The sequence below is a fragment of the Aptenodytes patagonicus genome, chromosome 3 (assembly GCF_965638725.1).
Source record: "Aptenodytes patagonicus chromosome 3, bAptPat1.pri.cur, whole genome shotgun sequence".
NCBI classification, from domain to species: domain Eukaryota; kingdom Metazoa; phylum Chordata; class Aves; order Sphenisciformes; family Spheniscidae; genus Aptenodytes; species Aptenodytes patagonicus.
In genome coordinates, this window is record NC_134951.1 from 94,984,324 (window position 1) to 95,000,803 (window position 16,480).

The following is a 16,480-nucleotide window of genomic DNA, read 5'->3' on the forward strand; positions in this document are numbered from 1 at the left end:
AATTATCTGAATGAACTAATGAAAATCATCATATGATGATATACTTGGTTATATGAACCAAGACTAACGATAAATAGACATGAATTAATCCACATAAGTAATTTGGAAATCTTAATTATGTGTGGCTTTTTGGAAAAGCAAATGACAAAGTTGCTGAAATATGTTAACTGAAACTGGTAATGAAAAGAAACTAGAAAGGGATTTTTTTTTTTTATTTTTATTTTTTCTAAATCCCTCCCAGTGTTTTCTGCTTGTTTGTTTGTAACTTAAAATATGTTAGCAAATACCTGAGTGAATCTAAACTAAAGGTCATTTCTTTGGAGGGGATGACAGAGGAACAGAGCAATCCTCAGGGTGCCTCATGCCTGTGCCTTCAAGTAAGTCATTTCACCACATACTGGCAATTTGGCCAATAAACAGGATATTTTTGGTTCAGTGATGGACTGATGTGCAAACGCTTGGGAATTCTGCAACTGGTTGCAATTAAAAGTGCTTAGAGTTTGAAAGTCCACTTTGAAATGATAGCTTCATCATAGCAATCGTAGTTTGCTAGGCTACTGATAGTTTATCAGTGAGCAAGGTACAAGAACAAAAGAATGGGCTGACCTAAAGCATAGATTCATAATAAGGAAAAATCAGAAAATATTCAAATTATTTAGAACTGCAGTTAGCAAGGATCATCTTTACCTGTTCCAGCTTGTCTAGCATGTCTAATAAGCCCATGTAAGCTCTTTCTGACTTTGATATCAGAAAGAATTCCTAAAGGAACTCCTACTTTTTTAAATAGCGGATGGAGTAATGCAGAAGAGTTGCTCTGAACAACCTATACCTTTTATGAGCCATGGCTGACTGATACAGTCGTACTCATCTGCCCTTCAGAAGACTTTGTTTCGGTTTGGGTTGTCAGTTGGACATCTTACAGAATTGTGTAACACTCCTCTGTGTGTCCCAGCTTTCCCAGGATTCTTTGGTTAACTTTTCTGTTTTATCTTGAATATATTACATTCTTGGTTTTAAGCTGCAGGCTGCTTTCTCTGTGTGTAGTTTCCTTAAAACCAAACATTGTAACTTCATAAACAATATACAGATACGTTTGTATGTATGTGTACATATGAAATACCAAAGGCACAAGCTTCCTTGAAGATTCTTGCTAGGTTATTCTGAATTTGGTATAGACATTGCAAATTGTGCAACCGTTCTTTCTCCGTTTCTCTAACAGAAAGTTATTAGAGTGATCAGGAAGTGCATCACACCTAGGTTAAAATCTGAATGATGATGAGGCTGAATCATTCATTAATGGTACCTGAGAGTCAGCCTGGGTTTGGCAGAACTCACGTGACTCGGTTTGATCTGGGTGTCATGAGTAATGTGCACCTATCTCACAATTCAGGTGTTACTTGCCATTTTGTTTTTATATAGTAATGGGATATTATAAAAGTATTGTACAATAGCGGACTACTAACTACTTTGTTACTAAGACTTTGAGGATCATGTTGTTCATTCCAATATCATATAATGATGATATATTGAATGAAATATTCTGGTTTGTGTAATATTTTGGTAATCTCCTTTTTACACTTTGAAATGATGGGAGAGGATGATACAAAGGGTTCTTGTTTGTAGGAAAAATTGTGGGGAAGAATTGGAGAAAGGAGTTTTCCCATGTGAAAACATTCCTTTCAGTGCAGAAAATGTTGCATAACCTTATTTTCTTTCCTTTCTTCTCACCCCATCTAATTTCCCTGTTTTTCTTTTTCTTTATTTTATTGTTATTTCCCTAAAGTAAGAACAAAGATGACTTGTGAAGATTCTCAGTAGTGGTTTTTTTTAGAATTATTTTGTTAATTTTCTTAGCTGCCTTTGGTACAGTACAATAAACTATCAGATATGTTGACAAAACTTGCATAATCTTGATTTAGTTTTTCTTTTTTCCAGATGTTTATTTTAACCTGTAGTCTCATTAATAGAGTCTAGATTTAGCTTCAGATGAAAATATAAAGCTTTGGGACTTAGAAGAAAATGTTTATTATCTGGAGTATGTGGAGATTTTGGGTAGAAGATTAAAGCATGCTTAATAGTTATGGATACGTGTTCTGAAATTATTCTTTACAGCCCTTGAGTATAAACATTTGTGCCCTTTATACATGTATTATTTTGTATCTGTGGTGCTTTAAACATTACAATTAGGCGATGAAAAGGTGAGCATTTGAGTTCTGGCACAAGACTGAGCTCAGTACAAGTAGAAAATTACAAGTGTTTCTTAACTGAAGAATAGGCCTGCTTCTCATTGTCCTATGCAGTTGCAGTGCTTTTTTTAATCAATAAAACTGTTAGAGAATTTCAATTTTTGTTCTGTAATTGTACAGTAGGTATACCTTACATTTTGTTTTATGAATACCTTTAAAAAGCAGGATTGTTATTCAAGATAAGACTGTCATTGCTCCTGCAGAGGAGTGAAACGTAATTATCGCTGCCTCTCTTCCACCCTGTTTCTCTTCGCTTCTCCTTCCTCCCCATATGACTTTATACACACCTCATACAGCATGATTGCTTAAATCACTGCCTAGACAGTGGTGTAGGAGGTGTATGTAGAGGCAGAGGAGAGGCTTTCCTGAGCTGGCGGTTCTCTTGCAGAGCTGGATGGCGTGGACAGAGACCTTGTGCTATGCCCTGCTTGTGCCAGTTGCTAAGGTGAACCGGAGTGAGGGGACAAGTACTCTGCTGCTGGACAAGGGCTGTAATTGGAGCTGAAAATAGCTTTAGGAGCATTACAAGTCAAGCTCTTGTATATAATCTTTCATTATTCTTTTGAAAGGTGTTGTTTTCATTTGAAAAATAAATACTAGTATCTACCACCATGTAGCAGAGAAAAAATTCCCTTTAAGTAAAAAATAAAATAATACGATAGAGTACCAATAGTGGAGAAAATGGGGGAAAGAGTAACCTTTCTCACAAAAAAGGTTTTTAAGCTAAAGTAAACATTGTGCAAGTGTTTACCCTAACAACCCCTTAAGGTTTTTTTTAGCAGCCGCCTGGAATGGCCACTGAAGAATAAATTCAGAAACCAGGGTCCTCCATTAGGAATGCCTTGCTTGTGTCCTGCAGTGGAGGGTTTGTCTTAAGACCAAACCAAAATAGGTAGTAGACTGAACTTCGCGTGACGAGACAGGAGAGAGAGGAGCTCTCAGAACTAGGATTTGGACCAGTTAACAGATTTACTGATCATAATTAATTTGTAAAAGGGCACTTGAAAGTATACAGAATATAGAACGTTGCGATTGTGTTCCCCTAATATTTCCAGGTCCTCAGCACGTAGTGGACAGTATAGAAGCCTTTGGGTACTTATTAATGTAACACTGAGTAGAAGTCATGAAAGAATCAGTGCAGAGATTGTTGGTCACAAGAGAGAGGATCAGCTGATGTTGAAGTGTTTGGTGGCTGTACATGCATTCATATTGCTTTCATTTATGCTTTCATTTGCTGTCGCCTCCCTTCCCATTGTAGTTTTGCTTGGAGAGAATTTGTTTTAGCTTGTTTCTTTCTGCTGCCTTTCCTGTGAAAACACTAGGGAAAAGAAAAACAGATTACAATATGACGGAAATTTGTCAGGCGTTTCACACAAACCACCAGCAAAGTATACTTTTTAATGCTTTGGGAGATCTTTGAGAGGAAAGAATAAAACCACTGGGGCTTTTTCTCCAGTCTACAAATATCTCTAGACAAATTTATTTTCTCAGGGAAGCTGGATTGTATTTGTAGTGTCAATAAAATTAGCATGGAAGTTTTCCTGCTGTCTCCGTTTTCAAAGTGAATATCTAACAGAAAAATGGTATACTGTGTCTGAAACCATACTGGAAAGAATCCAGGCAGTCTATACATTATTAAGGGATATCAAAGTTGTATTGGCTACATATCTCTTATTGGGCTTTCCTAAAAATCAGTGGTTGGAGACTGGCACCAAGTTCCTGGCATCAGGGCAGGGCTTTCCAAGTGATAACCTACCATGTCTTTAGGAAAGCTTTTTACCTAGATTATTCTGTATTCCCTATATATCTACTACACATAAAAAATTCTTCCTGTTATTCTCAAGTCATGCCAAATTCTAAATTAATTAATATTCTTCAGATTCATAGCAATTTCAGCCTATTTGATGTGGAGGTGCTGTTAATGCAGGCATCGGAGCACCTTGCATATGAGGAGAGGCCAAGAGAGAACCGGTTTTGTTCAGCCTTAAGAAGTAGGACCCCTGCTGCTGTCTACAACTATCCAGTATGCAGGTGTGGAGAAGGCTGAGCCAGACTGCTCAGTATCAAATTCTTTATTTGCCTTTCATTCTGAGTAGCCATTTTAATTTGTGCAGTTTGGTGTATGCACCATATGGGTACGTACACAACAGTGCTGCTGAGAAGGAGAAAATAGTTTTGATGGCCACCTTTTATATTGGAATTAGATTAAGGTAATCTGTACAGCTTTCAATTCATCAAATAAGTACTGCAATCACGTATTTGACTTTCAGAATAGAAAACAGCATTCATGCTTGAGAACACTGTTAAAAACTTTACTGTCTTTAGTGTCTTTTAAAATGAAATAATGAAAAAATGTTATTTTTGTCTGCAGTGTTTGCTCTCTCAGCCGAAGTTCTGGGCCATTCAGACGTCAGCCTTACTCCTTCGGACCAAGCTTGAGAAAGGAAGTACTCGCAGAATGGAACGGGCAATGAAGCAGACGCAGGTAAGACTTCTGAGCTGCCTTGTTATAAGGAGGGTTTCTTTATATATCAAATGGAAACAGACAGGAGTTAGGAGCTTCTACAGTTCCTCTCTGCGAACTGTACAGTAAGATAATTTTCTAATTATGTCTATAAATTAGATGCAGAAAGCACAAATCCTTTTTATGTCTGCCAGTCTTGAGATAAACTCTTATATGTACAAGTAATAAATGGTCACTTTCTTTCAAAAACATGACAAGTTTTGGAAGACTGAAATTAAAATCTGTTTTCTTACCTCTAGTTTCTGACTTCTGATCTGAGGAGTTTTCTATGTAGAAGTTCACGAATGTAAAGCTGCTACTGCTATCATATTTTTTATAGTTTTTAATCAAGTAAATCATCTGTAGAAAACACTGAAACTTGTAAATAGTCATTGGTATTGTGAGAACAAGAAAACACATTTGTGAATAAAGCAGCGCTTTTGATTTACCGTTTTGATGTGATACTTAGTGATTAGTATTTTTATTGCAAGTTTGAGGCAGTGATTAAATAATCTTGCTCCAAACAAAGAGAAGATCAGTTTTCAAATACAAAAAAGAAATTTTAAAATTCTGAAACGTGTCAGCTAATAGATTTATTTAAAAAATAAATGTTTCAAAGGAAAGGTCTGTAGGCTATATAAAGATTTCTTTTTTTTCATTCATATCACAGTTTTGTTAGCAATTTCTCATCTTTATGCTCTTAAGTCTTGTTGTCACACATGAACAGCAGGCAACAGTCGTGCTGACTAAAACAGCCAGGAATGTATAAAACTTATGATGATGGTACTGTGTAATTAAATCCTGAAAAGCTGATGTTTCATTTAAAGTCATTATTGATGCATGGATCTTTGAAGGAGTGCAGCCTGGATGTGCTGCTGCATTTTTCTTCTGCTGAGGAGGACATAGAGTTGCTATAGTGGAATTTCCTGGGGTCAGTAGGAGAGTGTCAAGGAAGCCAGGATTCCAAGTCTGGGAGATGTAGCATCTGACAGCATTTGGGAAGTGATCTCAGGATCCTTGATGCCCTAAGCCAAAATACAGTTGGAGTGTCTCCAACATTTTTGTCTAGCTTGAGTAAACCTGAGTGCTGGAAATTGTTATACTATACAGTTTGACAGTCTCATGATGGAAATCTTCATGAAGGGGTTATCGTTGCAAGTACATTTGATTTCATCGTGTGCTGCAACTACAGTAATATGAAGGATTTGATTAGCATGCTCTGTGACATTTCATGAGGTGATCTCACAGTAGACACAGAATCTGTGGGTTTAAATATTGTCTTTAATCTTAGTATGTTTATGTTTTCTTTCATTAAGTTTTCTAGATGTTTGAATATAATGACATATTTGTGTTGATTTGATACAGTATCAAGCTCAGTTTCCAAAAATAGTTAAAAGTTTTTTAAGGATTGATATGTGCTAAATTAATCAAATAACTTGAATAACTTTCCATTTAAGGTTTTCATTCCTGAGTTCCATCAGATCAGAATTTTTTAACATCATGGTTTCTAACAGTTCTAAGAAGGAATCAGAAAACATAGGGTGAATGATGTTATTTTCGTACATAACACAAGTGGTTTTGATACATCATCTTCACGAAGATGCCAAAAAGCTAGTGAGTTCTGCAGCTATTTATCAGTAGAAAATGGATTTCAAAACCATAGAATTTTCATACAAATTGTTTTTGTGGGGTTTTTTGTTTGTTTTACAATTTTATGTTTACTAGTTCAGATTACTGTAGAAAGATTAGATATTGAAGATTAAGGGAGGAGGTGGGTGTAAATATTATTAGATTCCCCCCATTGTTTGCAATATCAAATTTTGAAGTAATTATAAAAATTCCTGTAAGACAGCTTGAATAAGAAGTGGTAAACTAAATCCTCTAAGTTACTTACTTTAGGGTTGTCTGAAGAGTGCATGAGCCATTATAGGCTCTGACTTACTGATGCTGGGACTCTCCTGTTCTCTTCTACTGTAACTCTCCTTCCTTTCCCCATTTCCACCCTTACCTGCTTCTACGCTGGGTCTGCAAATCCTTCTAACCAGCTGGTAAGCATCTTCTTAGATGCATATCACTGGGCAGGTATACGCTGCTTTTCAGCCCTAAAGCAAGCCAGGCTACATTGTTGGTTTGTCAAAGAAAGCATTTTTTGGCTACGCTTGTTTGTGGGCCTAGCTATGTTTGTTTAGCTTATTTTAATTATTTGAAAATAATTACAGCTATTTTTAAAATGAGGGTATATTGGTTGAATTTAGCTGCCACACTCCAAGTATTAAATATATCCCTACTTTACGTTAAACATTTTTTATTAAATTATTTTGTAAGTACTTTTTTCTAATTGGAAAGCTTCTAAAGGAATTGGAATAATCATTTTCAAACCTTTTTCTGATTACTTCAAAAGTCTGAACTACAGATAATGTAGTCTTTAGAACAGGTTTTACAATGATCATTCTGGGTACTCTGGAATGTACTTCAGCTAGTAGCTAACTGGAAGGGAGGAGAAGAGATTTTTTTTCTTAACTTTTTCTGGATGCTACTGGTTGTCTCTGTCCAGTTTTTGCTTAAATGAGGTTTGGCACAAACAAATAAGGTTAAAGATTTCTAAAACCAGTACTTTTTTCAACCATTTTTCTAAGAAAAGGAAACAGTATTTGAGAGCTAAAACAGTTATTTTACGTTCCACTAGAATATTTAATCATGACCAGTATAACATATATTGATGCCTGGATCAAGGTAATGCCAACCAAAATGTGTCTCTGGACACATTTGATTTTTTTAAGGTTGGGTATTTGTTTTTTTTCCATATGGATGTAGGTGAGGAAGGGTGAGAAGTGCTAGAGTGGAAAGAAAGGAAAGAGGGGGAGGGAGAAAACAGGAAGAAAAAGGGATAGTTTTTGATAAATAGTTCTCCACATAACCAGAAACCTGCCATTTCCACATCAGTTTTGGGATCTTCACCTACCTTCTATTCTAAGAAAGTAATTCAGAAACTATTAATAGTGGAAAATGGGTTGGAATAAGCTGTTAAACCACAAGTTACTGCTGAAAGTGCAGCCAGAGCTCAAGTAATAGGATGGGAGAGAAAAAAGGAATTTTGAGTGGTCTAGGAGCTATGAAAAAAAGAGAAAAGGGAGGGGTGATTTAAAAAAAAAAACAAAACCAAACAAGCCAGTTTAAAGCACATGAAGGATAGCATCCCACTGAAGTTTCTTGATATATGAAATAAGTGTACTCTTCCATTTCAGTGGATTTTTAAATATTTTTCAGAATGAAGCAAAATTATTAAAATGCCATGTTTTGTACAAAGGATGCTGGGGTAGAAGTGAGAGCATCGTTACTGCTGGATTACGCCGGCAGCAAAAGAGGTGAAGCTGCCATGTGCCTGGTACACCAGTAGCCTGCTCAGGCTTATCCTACGGTGACTTGTTACAGCTACTTCCTGCAGCTTGATCTGGGTGGTTACACTGGCTACCTCTACGCTTGCAGCTTTTATCAGGTTGTTATGTGCCCCTTTTCTGATTGTATTTTCTGCTGCTCGCTGCACCTGGTGATAGCATGCCCGTAAGCTAATTGCTTGGTTTTCCTAACACGCAGTACGACATATGCGGTATTTCATATGGTTCTCTTTTGCTTGCTTTTCTTGGCAGCAAAGGAATTTGCCTGTTAAGGGGAGAGAAATGTGTCTTGAAAGGGTGTTTTTAATAAGACTTCAGGAGAGCTGGGAGCAGACTAGCAATATTATAGGCTAATCATTATGTCTAAGATTGAAAGGTCACATGAGATCTTGTTTTATATCCTTAGTCATACACAGATGTATGTGGTTGGGAATTCTGTGTCAACTGCCCTGTAATTTTCACTTAAATGATACTTCAGAGTGTCATTTTCTCCGGCAACTAATGTTTTTCTGTGTGTATGAAAAAGGGAAATAATGTTTTGTTGGTTTTGGTTGGGGTTTTTTTGTTTGTTTAAATTGTTCTTACTATAGAAACATGCTAGTTGGTGTTCAATTCTTTCAAATCTGAAAGGAGTTTATATACACCTATGGAAAGAAAAGGCTGGTACAGATCTGACAGAACTGGCGTCTTGAGCTCTATGAGCCTGAATGCAACTTTGCTGTTTCATTATTTTCACATTGATGGTCTTTAAATGGTTATGCAAGAAAGTTATGTCATTTATCATAGAAACATATCCTTTTTATTTTCAAAACTAAACTGGCACCTCCTTGCTAACTTGCTCCCTGTGCTTTGCTTTATTTGGCGGTTGTTCTACATTGGACAAATTCAACATTTAAGGGAAGAGTTCAAAAAGGAGAGCGGAGCAGTCTTCCTCCCACTAGGCTGATCTCGAGAGGTTTGAGGCTAACAGATTTTTCCCACTGCTTTTGCTTCTCAAGTCATTTATCTTCCTGATCAGGCCTCTCAAGACCATGGTTGGAGCAATATAGAGAGACTTTTAGTATGACCAAGGGAATGACAGCACTTGTCTGTTCAGCTAAACTATTAGATCACTGTACTAGGACTTCCTATTCCTATTCTTTAACCCCTTCTTGTACTCTAGGAGTACATTAAATAAGATTTTAATAGTTGCTTTTAGTTGTGTATGGAATGGGAGGGGGAGGAAGGAGGAGAAAAATTAATTGCTAATAAATTTGTTTCACAGGAAGTTGAAAGTTTTAACAGAAAGTTACTGGGATCTGCAAGATGCACTGGTGAACTGAGAGAGATTTAACTCACTTCCTTCAGGAGGGTAATAAGTGGAAGCACACCTTTTCTACCCTGTAGAGATCCTGCATTGATATCCCAATAGTTCTCAACTATTATGAATCGTATTTATTATTAGAACACATGTTCCAAAAAGTGTGTAAAAAGAGGAGAAAAGCCAGCTGTCTTATAAAACCTTTCCTTAATGAAATCTGTGAAAGATCACAAGGTCTCCAGAACCCTAGAAATAAACCTTATTACTTCAGAAAGCAATCACAAGAGAGAGAGACCTCTTGGTGATAGGTATGATTTCAGTCTCAAGACACACATTTCCAGAACGTATTTCATTTTGCTTAGGCAGGTGACAGATTTGACAGAAGATGTTACATGACACAAGTGATTCTGGGGATACACTGAACTCATTAGCACACTTCAAAATAATTAGCGTGGTGGTGCTTGGCTCCCTCTGTTTTTCTTCCACTATGCAATTATGGGTTTTGTTGGGGGGAAAAAAAACCAACAGAGATCCAGTCTGCCAAGAGTTATTCAGGAATAACTGAAGTGTTTTTGTACCACTGGTGAAAAAGAGAATATTGAAACCAGGTAATGATTTCTGCCTAGAAGTTTTCTACTGCACTGTTGTATTTGCCAGTTTGGATCAGCGCTATTAGCTGGTGTGGGGAAAAGAATGAAACCATTCTTTCTGTGCTAAAGTTTCTTCATAATTTCTCAGCTAGTACTTCTAAAGTACAAACCTTTTTGCTCATTTGAGAATTATGTTCAATACCTGAGCTGTTCCACTTCTAGTGTCAATGCACTTTCTAAAAGCAGCCAAAAATATTAAGCCTCCCATTTTTTCCAAATGTTTCCCATTGAATCTTAGATCTGAAGGCATACACCCTTCTCCCTTTAGAGTCTCTTCACTTAGTGTCTTGGCAATTCGAATGATGGTATTAGGAGTCATAAGGTCAGATAGGAAAATCCTTAAGCCATATTGAACAGTAATATTACACTTTTTTATAGACAGAGTGATGACAGCGAGTTGCAAAGAAAAATATGGATATCAACAGATTCCAGGACACAGCATTCACATCTTTCTGCCTAAGCTTTGCACTGGAGGGCATAAGTATTATAAGCTCAACTTCAATGAAATAAACAATTAAAATAATTAAGTTCCACATGTAATCAGACCAGATGCAAGGCATGGAGGACACACTGTTCCCACCTGTTGCTAAATTGAATAGGTGAAGCTTTACAGCTGTTGCTAAATTTGAATAGATGAATCTTTACAGCTGTATGTCATAAATATAATTGCAAATCTGGAGATAGGTATCCTGAGGTGAGCTAACAAACTGTGTTCTGAAATAGCCCAGTACTGGTAGACAGATTTTCTTGAGTCACGTTGTCCAATGCACATGCCAGGTACTACAAACCAGACTCTCCCTTATCTGCTAAGGCAGTTGTCTGTTCCTCCTGTATTGTAATTAAACTCTAACTTAACAGTGATAGCTTTTCTTTTTATTTCTTTCTTCATCCTTGTCCTTACTTCCCCCTTTAGTGAAAAACAGAAAGCAAAGCTGATGCAAGAAGTCTTTGGATCTATTTTTCAGCACTGACTGCAATTGTGCCTTCCCCCAGAGCAAGCTGATTTGGGAACTATAAAAGCAGTGTAACCACAACAGCTTGGAACCTAATGCAGACTTACTGTTTTGAAGTGTATGCAGTTCCTCTGCAGGTTTTGCACACTGTGCAGTGTTTTATAACTACTGTTCACCAATGGCAGTATCAAAGCTACCTAACCAGCTACAAGCAGGGGACTTGCATCTATATACAAGATGCAGTTGTCCTCCATGGGTGAGTCTCCACACATATGATTGCATGAGACATACGTCTACTGGTTTAGGGCAGATGTATGCAGCTATGTCGAGCTGTGACAAAAATGTCAAGTCCTCTGATAGGAAAGGGGGAACCTTCAATGTAGGTCTCTTTAGGAGAGGGGCTACAACTACCTCTCCTGTTCCTGACTCATATAAAGTAGCAGATTAAAGCTAAAGTCAGCTGGATGTATTTGGCATTTGAGACTGCAGAGTAAGAGAGAGACTGTGATGCTGCACTGCAAACAAATAAGCTGCAAGCATACCAAAAAGGGGGCAAGATGCATGAATGGAAATGGGCATGTTCCTTCCCCAAATGCCAAATGATCTAGCCTGTATTTGGACTAATCTTAAATGTAGTGCTGTCATGGTGAATTGATGGGTGATATCAGTATTCTTGCTTTTGCAACAGAAAATGAATGGTCTGGTTTTAAATCCATCCTTCACAAGTAAGCTTGTAAATCTAGCTTCTTCCAGAGACTTTAAGGGAAGTTCTGCTTACACCTTTTGATACATCATAAAAATGAATAACATAATTGACAGGTGAAACAGCTTTTTCTTTGAAAACAAAAACATTCAAGAAAGTACACTCATTTGATAAGGATAATGTAATAACTATAAAATTTTATTTTATATAAGTCACATTAAAATAAGTAAAAAATAAATGTAAATGGCATAAAGATAAAAATTAAACATAGTACTTTTCTGAAGATTTTGTGTCCTCTGTGAGTGGATTTGTCCTGAGGCTTAAGTCATTAATAGGCTTTAACATTGAAACCCGTATCCTAAGGACTGGCACTCAGTAACTTTGGGCTCAATATTTGTCCAGAACAGTAAGCTCATCATTTTGAAAGTCAGTAATGCAGTTGTGCTATTAGAGGCCTCATTTGTTTTATCGTGCTTCTTTAGGTGGTAGTGTTTGACTACAACAAAACATTCCAAATGGCAATTGCATAGGAGATGCTCTAAATTGCCTGGTATACTGCTCCGCTCTCAGTTTCAAATGAAGAGGAAATATTACGTCAGACATTCATGAATACAGTTATCTTCTACTCATGACCTTGACCTCTTTTGTGCTAATTTTGATATTGAAATGCTTTATATTTCATTTGGGATTGTTGGACTCATTTCCTCTTGTGTGCTTTCCTTCCCCACCCAGCTGCAAAAGCCCTATTATAAAGAAATTGAAGCTTTTTTTAGTAAAAAGACAACCTAAGTGAATATTTGTTTCTTAGTTGGCTAGCATTTTTTTCCAAAGTGAAACACGCATTTGCAGGGTCTGATATAACAAACAAAACCATTCACATTAAGAATCTACTACATGACACATTTTAGAAAAAATACAGACATGCACAGTTCCAGCACCCTAATCAATAGCTTCTGCCCCAGCATACTTCCCCTTACAACTATCAGCATCATCTTGCATCTTAAAAGTTCACGTGGGTTATGCAAAAACTCTTACTGGTAGTCCAGTAGTTCAAGTTCTTTTGCATAGATGCCTTACAAATTTTTGGCCTTCCTGCTTTCTTGCCATCAAAGTGATTGTACAGGTGAAACCAGTACCTTAGATTCAAGAGGTAGTCTCTTCCTGAATAATTTTGGAATTTGAAGTCATTACAACGTGGATAACTTTGGATTATGATCTTGCTTAAACATGTAGGCGATACTTAGGGAATAAGTTTAAAGTGAAGAATTAATTTGTTTGCCTGAGGACAAGGTAGTAATGGAGTGGGGAAGAATGAATTACCAGAATATCACAAAGAAAAAGGTCTGGGAAATGTTGTATAAACAGTAGCTTTCCAGTTTTCCACCATGTAAAGTAGAAAAAAGAAACAGCTTTAACTGGTACGCCAGAGAATTAGACTGAAAAACCTCATAGATAACAGGCCTACTAAAGGTAGGCAGTAAAACAAGCGTAATTTTTCTAAATGCTCACTTTCTGAGATAAGGTTAACAAGAAGTGATAAATCTGTTTTTTATAGAATAGGAAGTGTAGAATAATTGTTTAAAACTGGTAATTTAGCTGAATTGTTTAATGTTGAATACTTTAAAATGTTAATATCTTTATACATTCAGTATCTCTATTGATAATGCAGTCACTACCTGTAGAACAACAAAGTTTAAAAGTCCAAGTGATAACACAGTTATGACATAATCTAGGCTAGAGAAAAGCTGGTGCATCCAATTAATGTTTAGATATGTTATTACAAAATTTATTAAACCTACAGTTATAATCAGTAGTCTAAATTAATATACCAGCAGGACATGTTTTGATGCTGAGGTTTAAAGACAAATTGGATGCATGATCTGGTGAAAATCATTGGCGAAGTACCTGGAATGAGAGTATGTTGAAGTGGTAAACCAGCCTTCAACAGCTGTCACGCAGGTGCAAAGGCATGTTTTCTTTCATAGCTCAATACCTAGTTTATTCAGAGTTGAGAAACTCCTTGGGAGCTGATAAGACAAGAAAGCATGTTTTTCTTGTTTGCTCTATGAAGTTAGGCCTGAAACACTGAGATCTACTAATTTTAGTGTCTTGTAAAACAGTGTAATCAGAACATACGCTTTTCTAAGATATCTAAGAAAGAAGCAAATTGTAAATGCAAAACACGTTTTGATAGTTGTCTTTCTAGTTACAAGGCCTAAAATTTTATTTAATTGATATAGTAATGTACATTTGTTTTATTTGCTAATCACACTTCCATTTCCATCTAGAAAAGTCTTACAACAATGGCAAGTTAACTTCTTTATTTAGGATGTGAGAAATGCCATTCATCATTCTCTAACATTTTAAATTTAAAAAACCCAGGAATTTTATGCTAAAGATAAAGTTGTCTTAAACATGTTTACATTGGATCCTCCTGGTTTAAAAAAGAAGATAGGAATAAGGCTATGTATGATTGAAGGACAGTCTGATTATCATCACTGATGAAAATTAATCTTTTAATGGAGAAGAACAGAAGTTGCAATGGAAAAAAAAAACCAAAACCACAAACCAAGAAAGAACAAATAAAACAAAAAAAACCCACCAAAATGATTTGCTGACTGAAATAATATTGAATTTTATTAATTCAAATTACATAAATTTATACCAGTTCTCTCTGGCTCAAATATACTTTATCTTCAATGACACAAAACTGTATGCATATTTCAGTTGATTATGGCAGTAGTCTATTAAAAACATAGAAACTATTTACTCCATAAAATGGCTTTTTAAGAGCCAAATTAAGACGAACAGAATGAATTTTGCATTCTTTCCAGATTTTACTAGTTTTCAGGAACAATAAAAATATATGCGGAGCAAGTATAAAATGCCCTGAGGATGATAGTTTTGCAGTTATAATTCAGTAGTGGTGATCAGTTTATTACAGGTAAGAAATTAAATCAGTTAAATAAAACAAAACAGTTCTCTCTGTCCTCACAAAGTTTTCTCCGAGGAATATACCCCCAATCTTCCCCTGCAAAGCCTGCTAAATGAATGATTTTTTCGGCATGACGAGAAGGCACTAGGTTATTGTAGTTCAAGAAGTTCCAGGGCCACAGCAAGCTGTCCCTCAAAATGTGGAGGATGAAAGACTAATTTATAGTCATGCATGTAGTAGATAGGGCCTTCTTATTTACTGAAATGCAGCTAAGACGTACAAAAACAATTGCTGGGAAATAAGTACAATAACAATGACACAAATGTTATTGATAGAAGTGTTTGTGTCTGTGTGTTTTTTAATATTTTGAAAGTGATCCAGCATTGTTCTGAAAAATTCTTCCATTAGAAGGTATTTTGGTGCTGCTTTAACCATTGCAGGAAGTGAGAGACTAGAGACTGGTTTTAGTTTTAAAAGTATTTAAAGTGAAAGAATATGGAAATAGTGGTGCTCTAATACTTGCAAAAGTTGGAGTAGGTAGTAAGTCAAAGCCAATTTAAAAAATCCCAATAGTTAGTGGTCCTTGCTTTTGTCCTTATATACTCACTCAATAAAGAAAGAATAAACAGTCTGTCAGTAAGGCTTTTCTTTTCTCCTGATACAAAAAAAAATAAATTTTACTTCCTCAGGTCAGCATACAGGCTGCGATTTTAAGAGAAGCCAATGCATTTATTGTCAAAGGAGATCTTCAGTGGGAAATCTGATAAAAGCTGAAAAGAATTACTCTCAAAGTAATTACACTCAAAGAAAGCGGTTGTATAGCCAAATCAGGGTAGAGTCTGAGAACATTACATTGGAAGCATTTTACTTTTATTATGTAGGTCAACACCAGGGATAATCAAGGAGAATGCTTTAAGCAATTTGTTTCTTGAACACCAGTTAAGAGTAAGATTTCAGCAGATCGGTTTCTGCAACAAAACTGATGAAGTATAAGCCATGGATATTTGTAATCATTGACCTAGAGAGTACGGATTCACCGAAAGTGGGGTGAAGGGATTTGTAAAAAATGTCATTAAACATTAAAGACAAATCTTTGTGAGATAAATTTAGAAATAGTGAAGAAAAATAATGCTTGTGGAAAAGATAAAATAGAAAAGAATGGACTATTGTATAATTAATGAGGAAAAATGTTATTTTTCTTTTTTTAGATTAAATGATTGTATCATTTACAAAAACAAGAACTAATTCCAAAAATGAAAATGTTCATGCTTTGAAATTAGTTTTTATCTGTGATGCTGTAGTAGGGAGTGAGAACTGCTTTTTCTGATAGATGTTTCTGCTGAAAGAATTTCCATCATGCCAAGGGCCTAGCTCTCCAGCAAGTTACAGGGAGAGTTGGGTTATTAAAAACATTATTTAATACGGTAACTGTACATGGTTTCTAAATGTTCAGAGGTAGGAAATTTTGGGAATCTAGTATGTAAAGAATCAGTTGATTGGAAAGTATTGTACTGGAGACAAACTTTGCAATAGTGTGGGCTGGATGTAGCTTCTAACCAGAAAACTGTTTGCTGGCCTACCTCAACTCATTTAGTTCCTGTTACAGTTATAGTTATGAATTGAGGAATATATTTGGCTTCTGAACTTTCCAAACTGATTTAAGGACCATTGATTCAAATAATCATTTGGATTGGTGTATGGAGAGTTCTATGATGATATGATATTGGCTCTTTTCAATATTTCCATTTGCTTTTGCAGTTACCCAGTTTCTTCACAGTATTGCTGTCTGTCTGAA

General features: G+C 36.0%; 1 protein-coding gene across 1 annotated transcript in view; it reads left to right on the forward strand.

Moving 5' to 3' along the window:
* TTC27 (tetratricopeptide repeat domain 27) overlaps positions 1-16,480 on the forward strand; it is a 137,678-nt gene that overhangs the window by 72,847 nt on the left and 48,351 nt on the right. Inside the window, exon 10 of the mRNA XM_076334285.1 lies at positions 4,618-4,731. Within this exon, the coding sequence (XP_076190400.1) occupies positions 4,618-4,731 (114 nt within the window). The remainder of the gene's footprint in view (positions 1-4,617; positions 4,732-16,480) is intronic.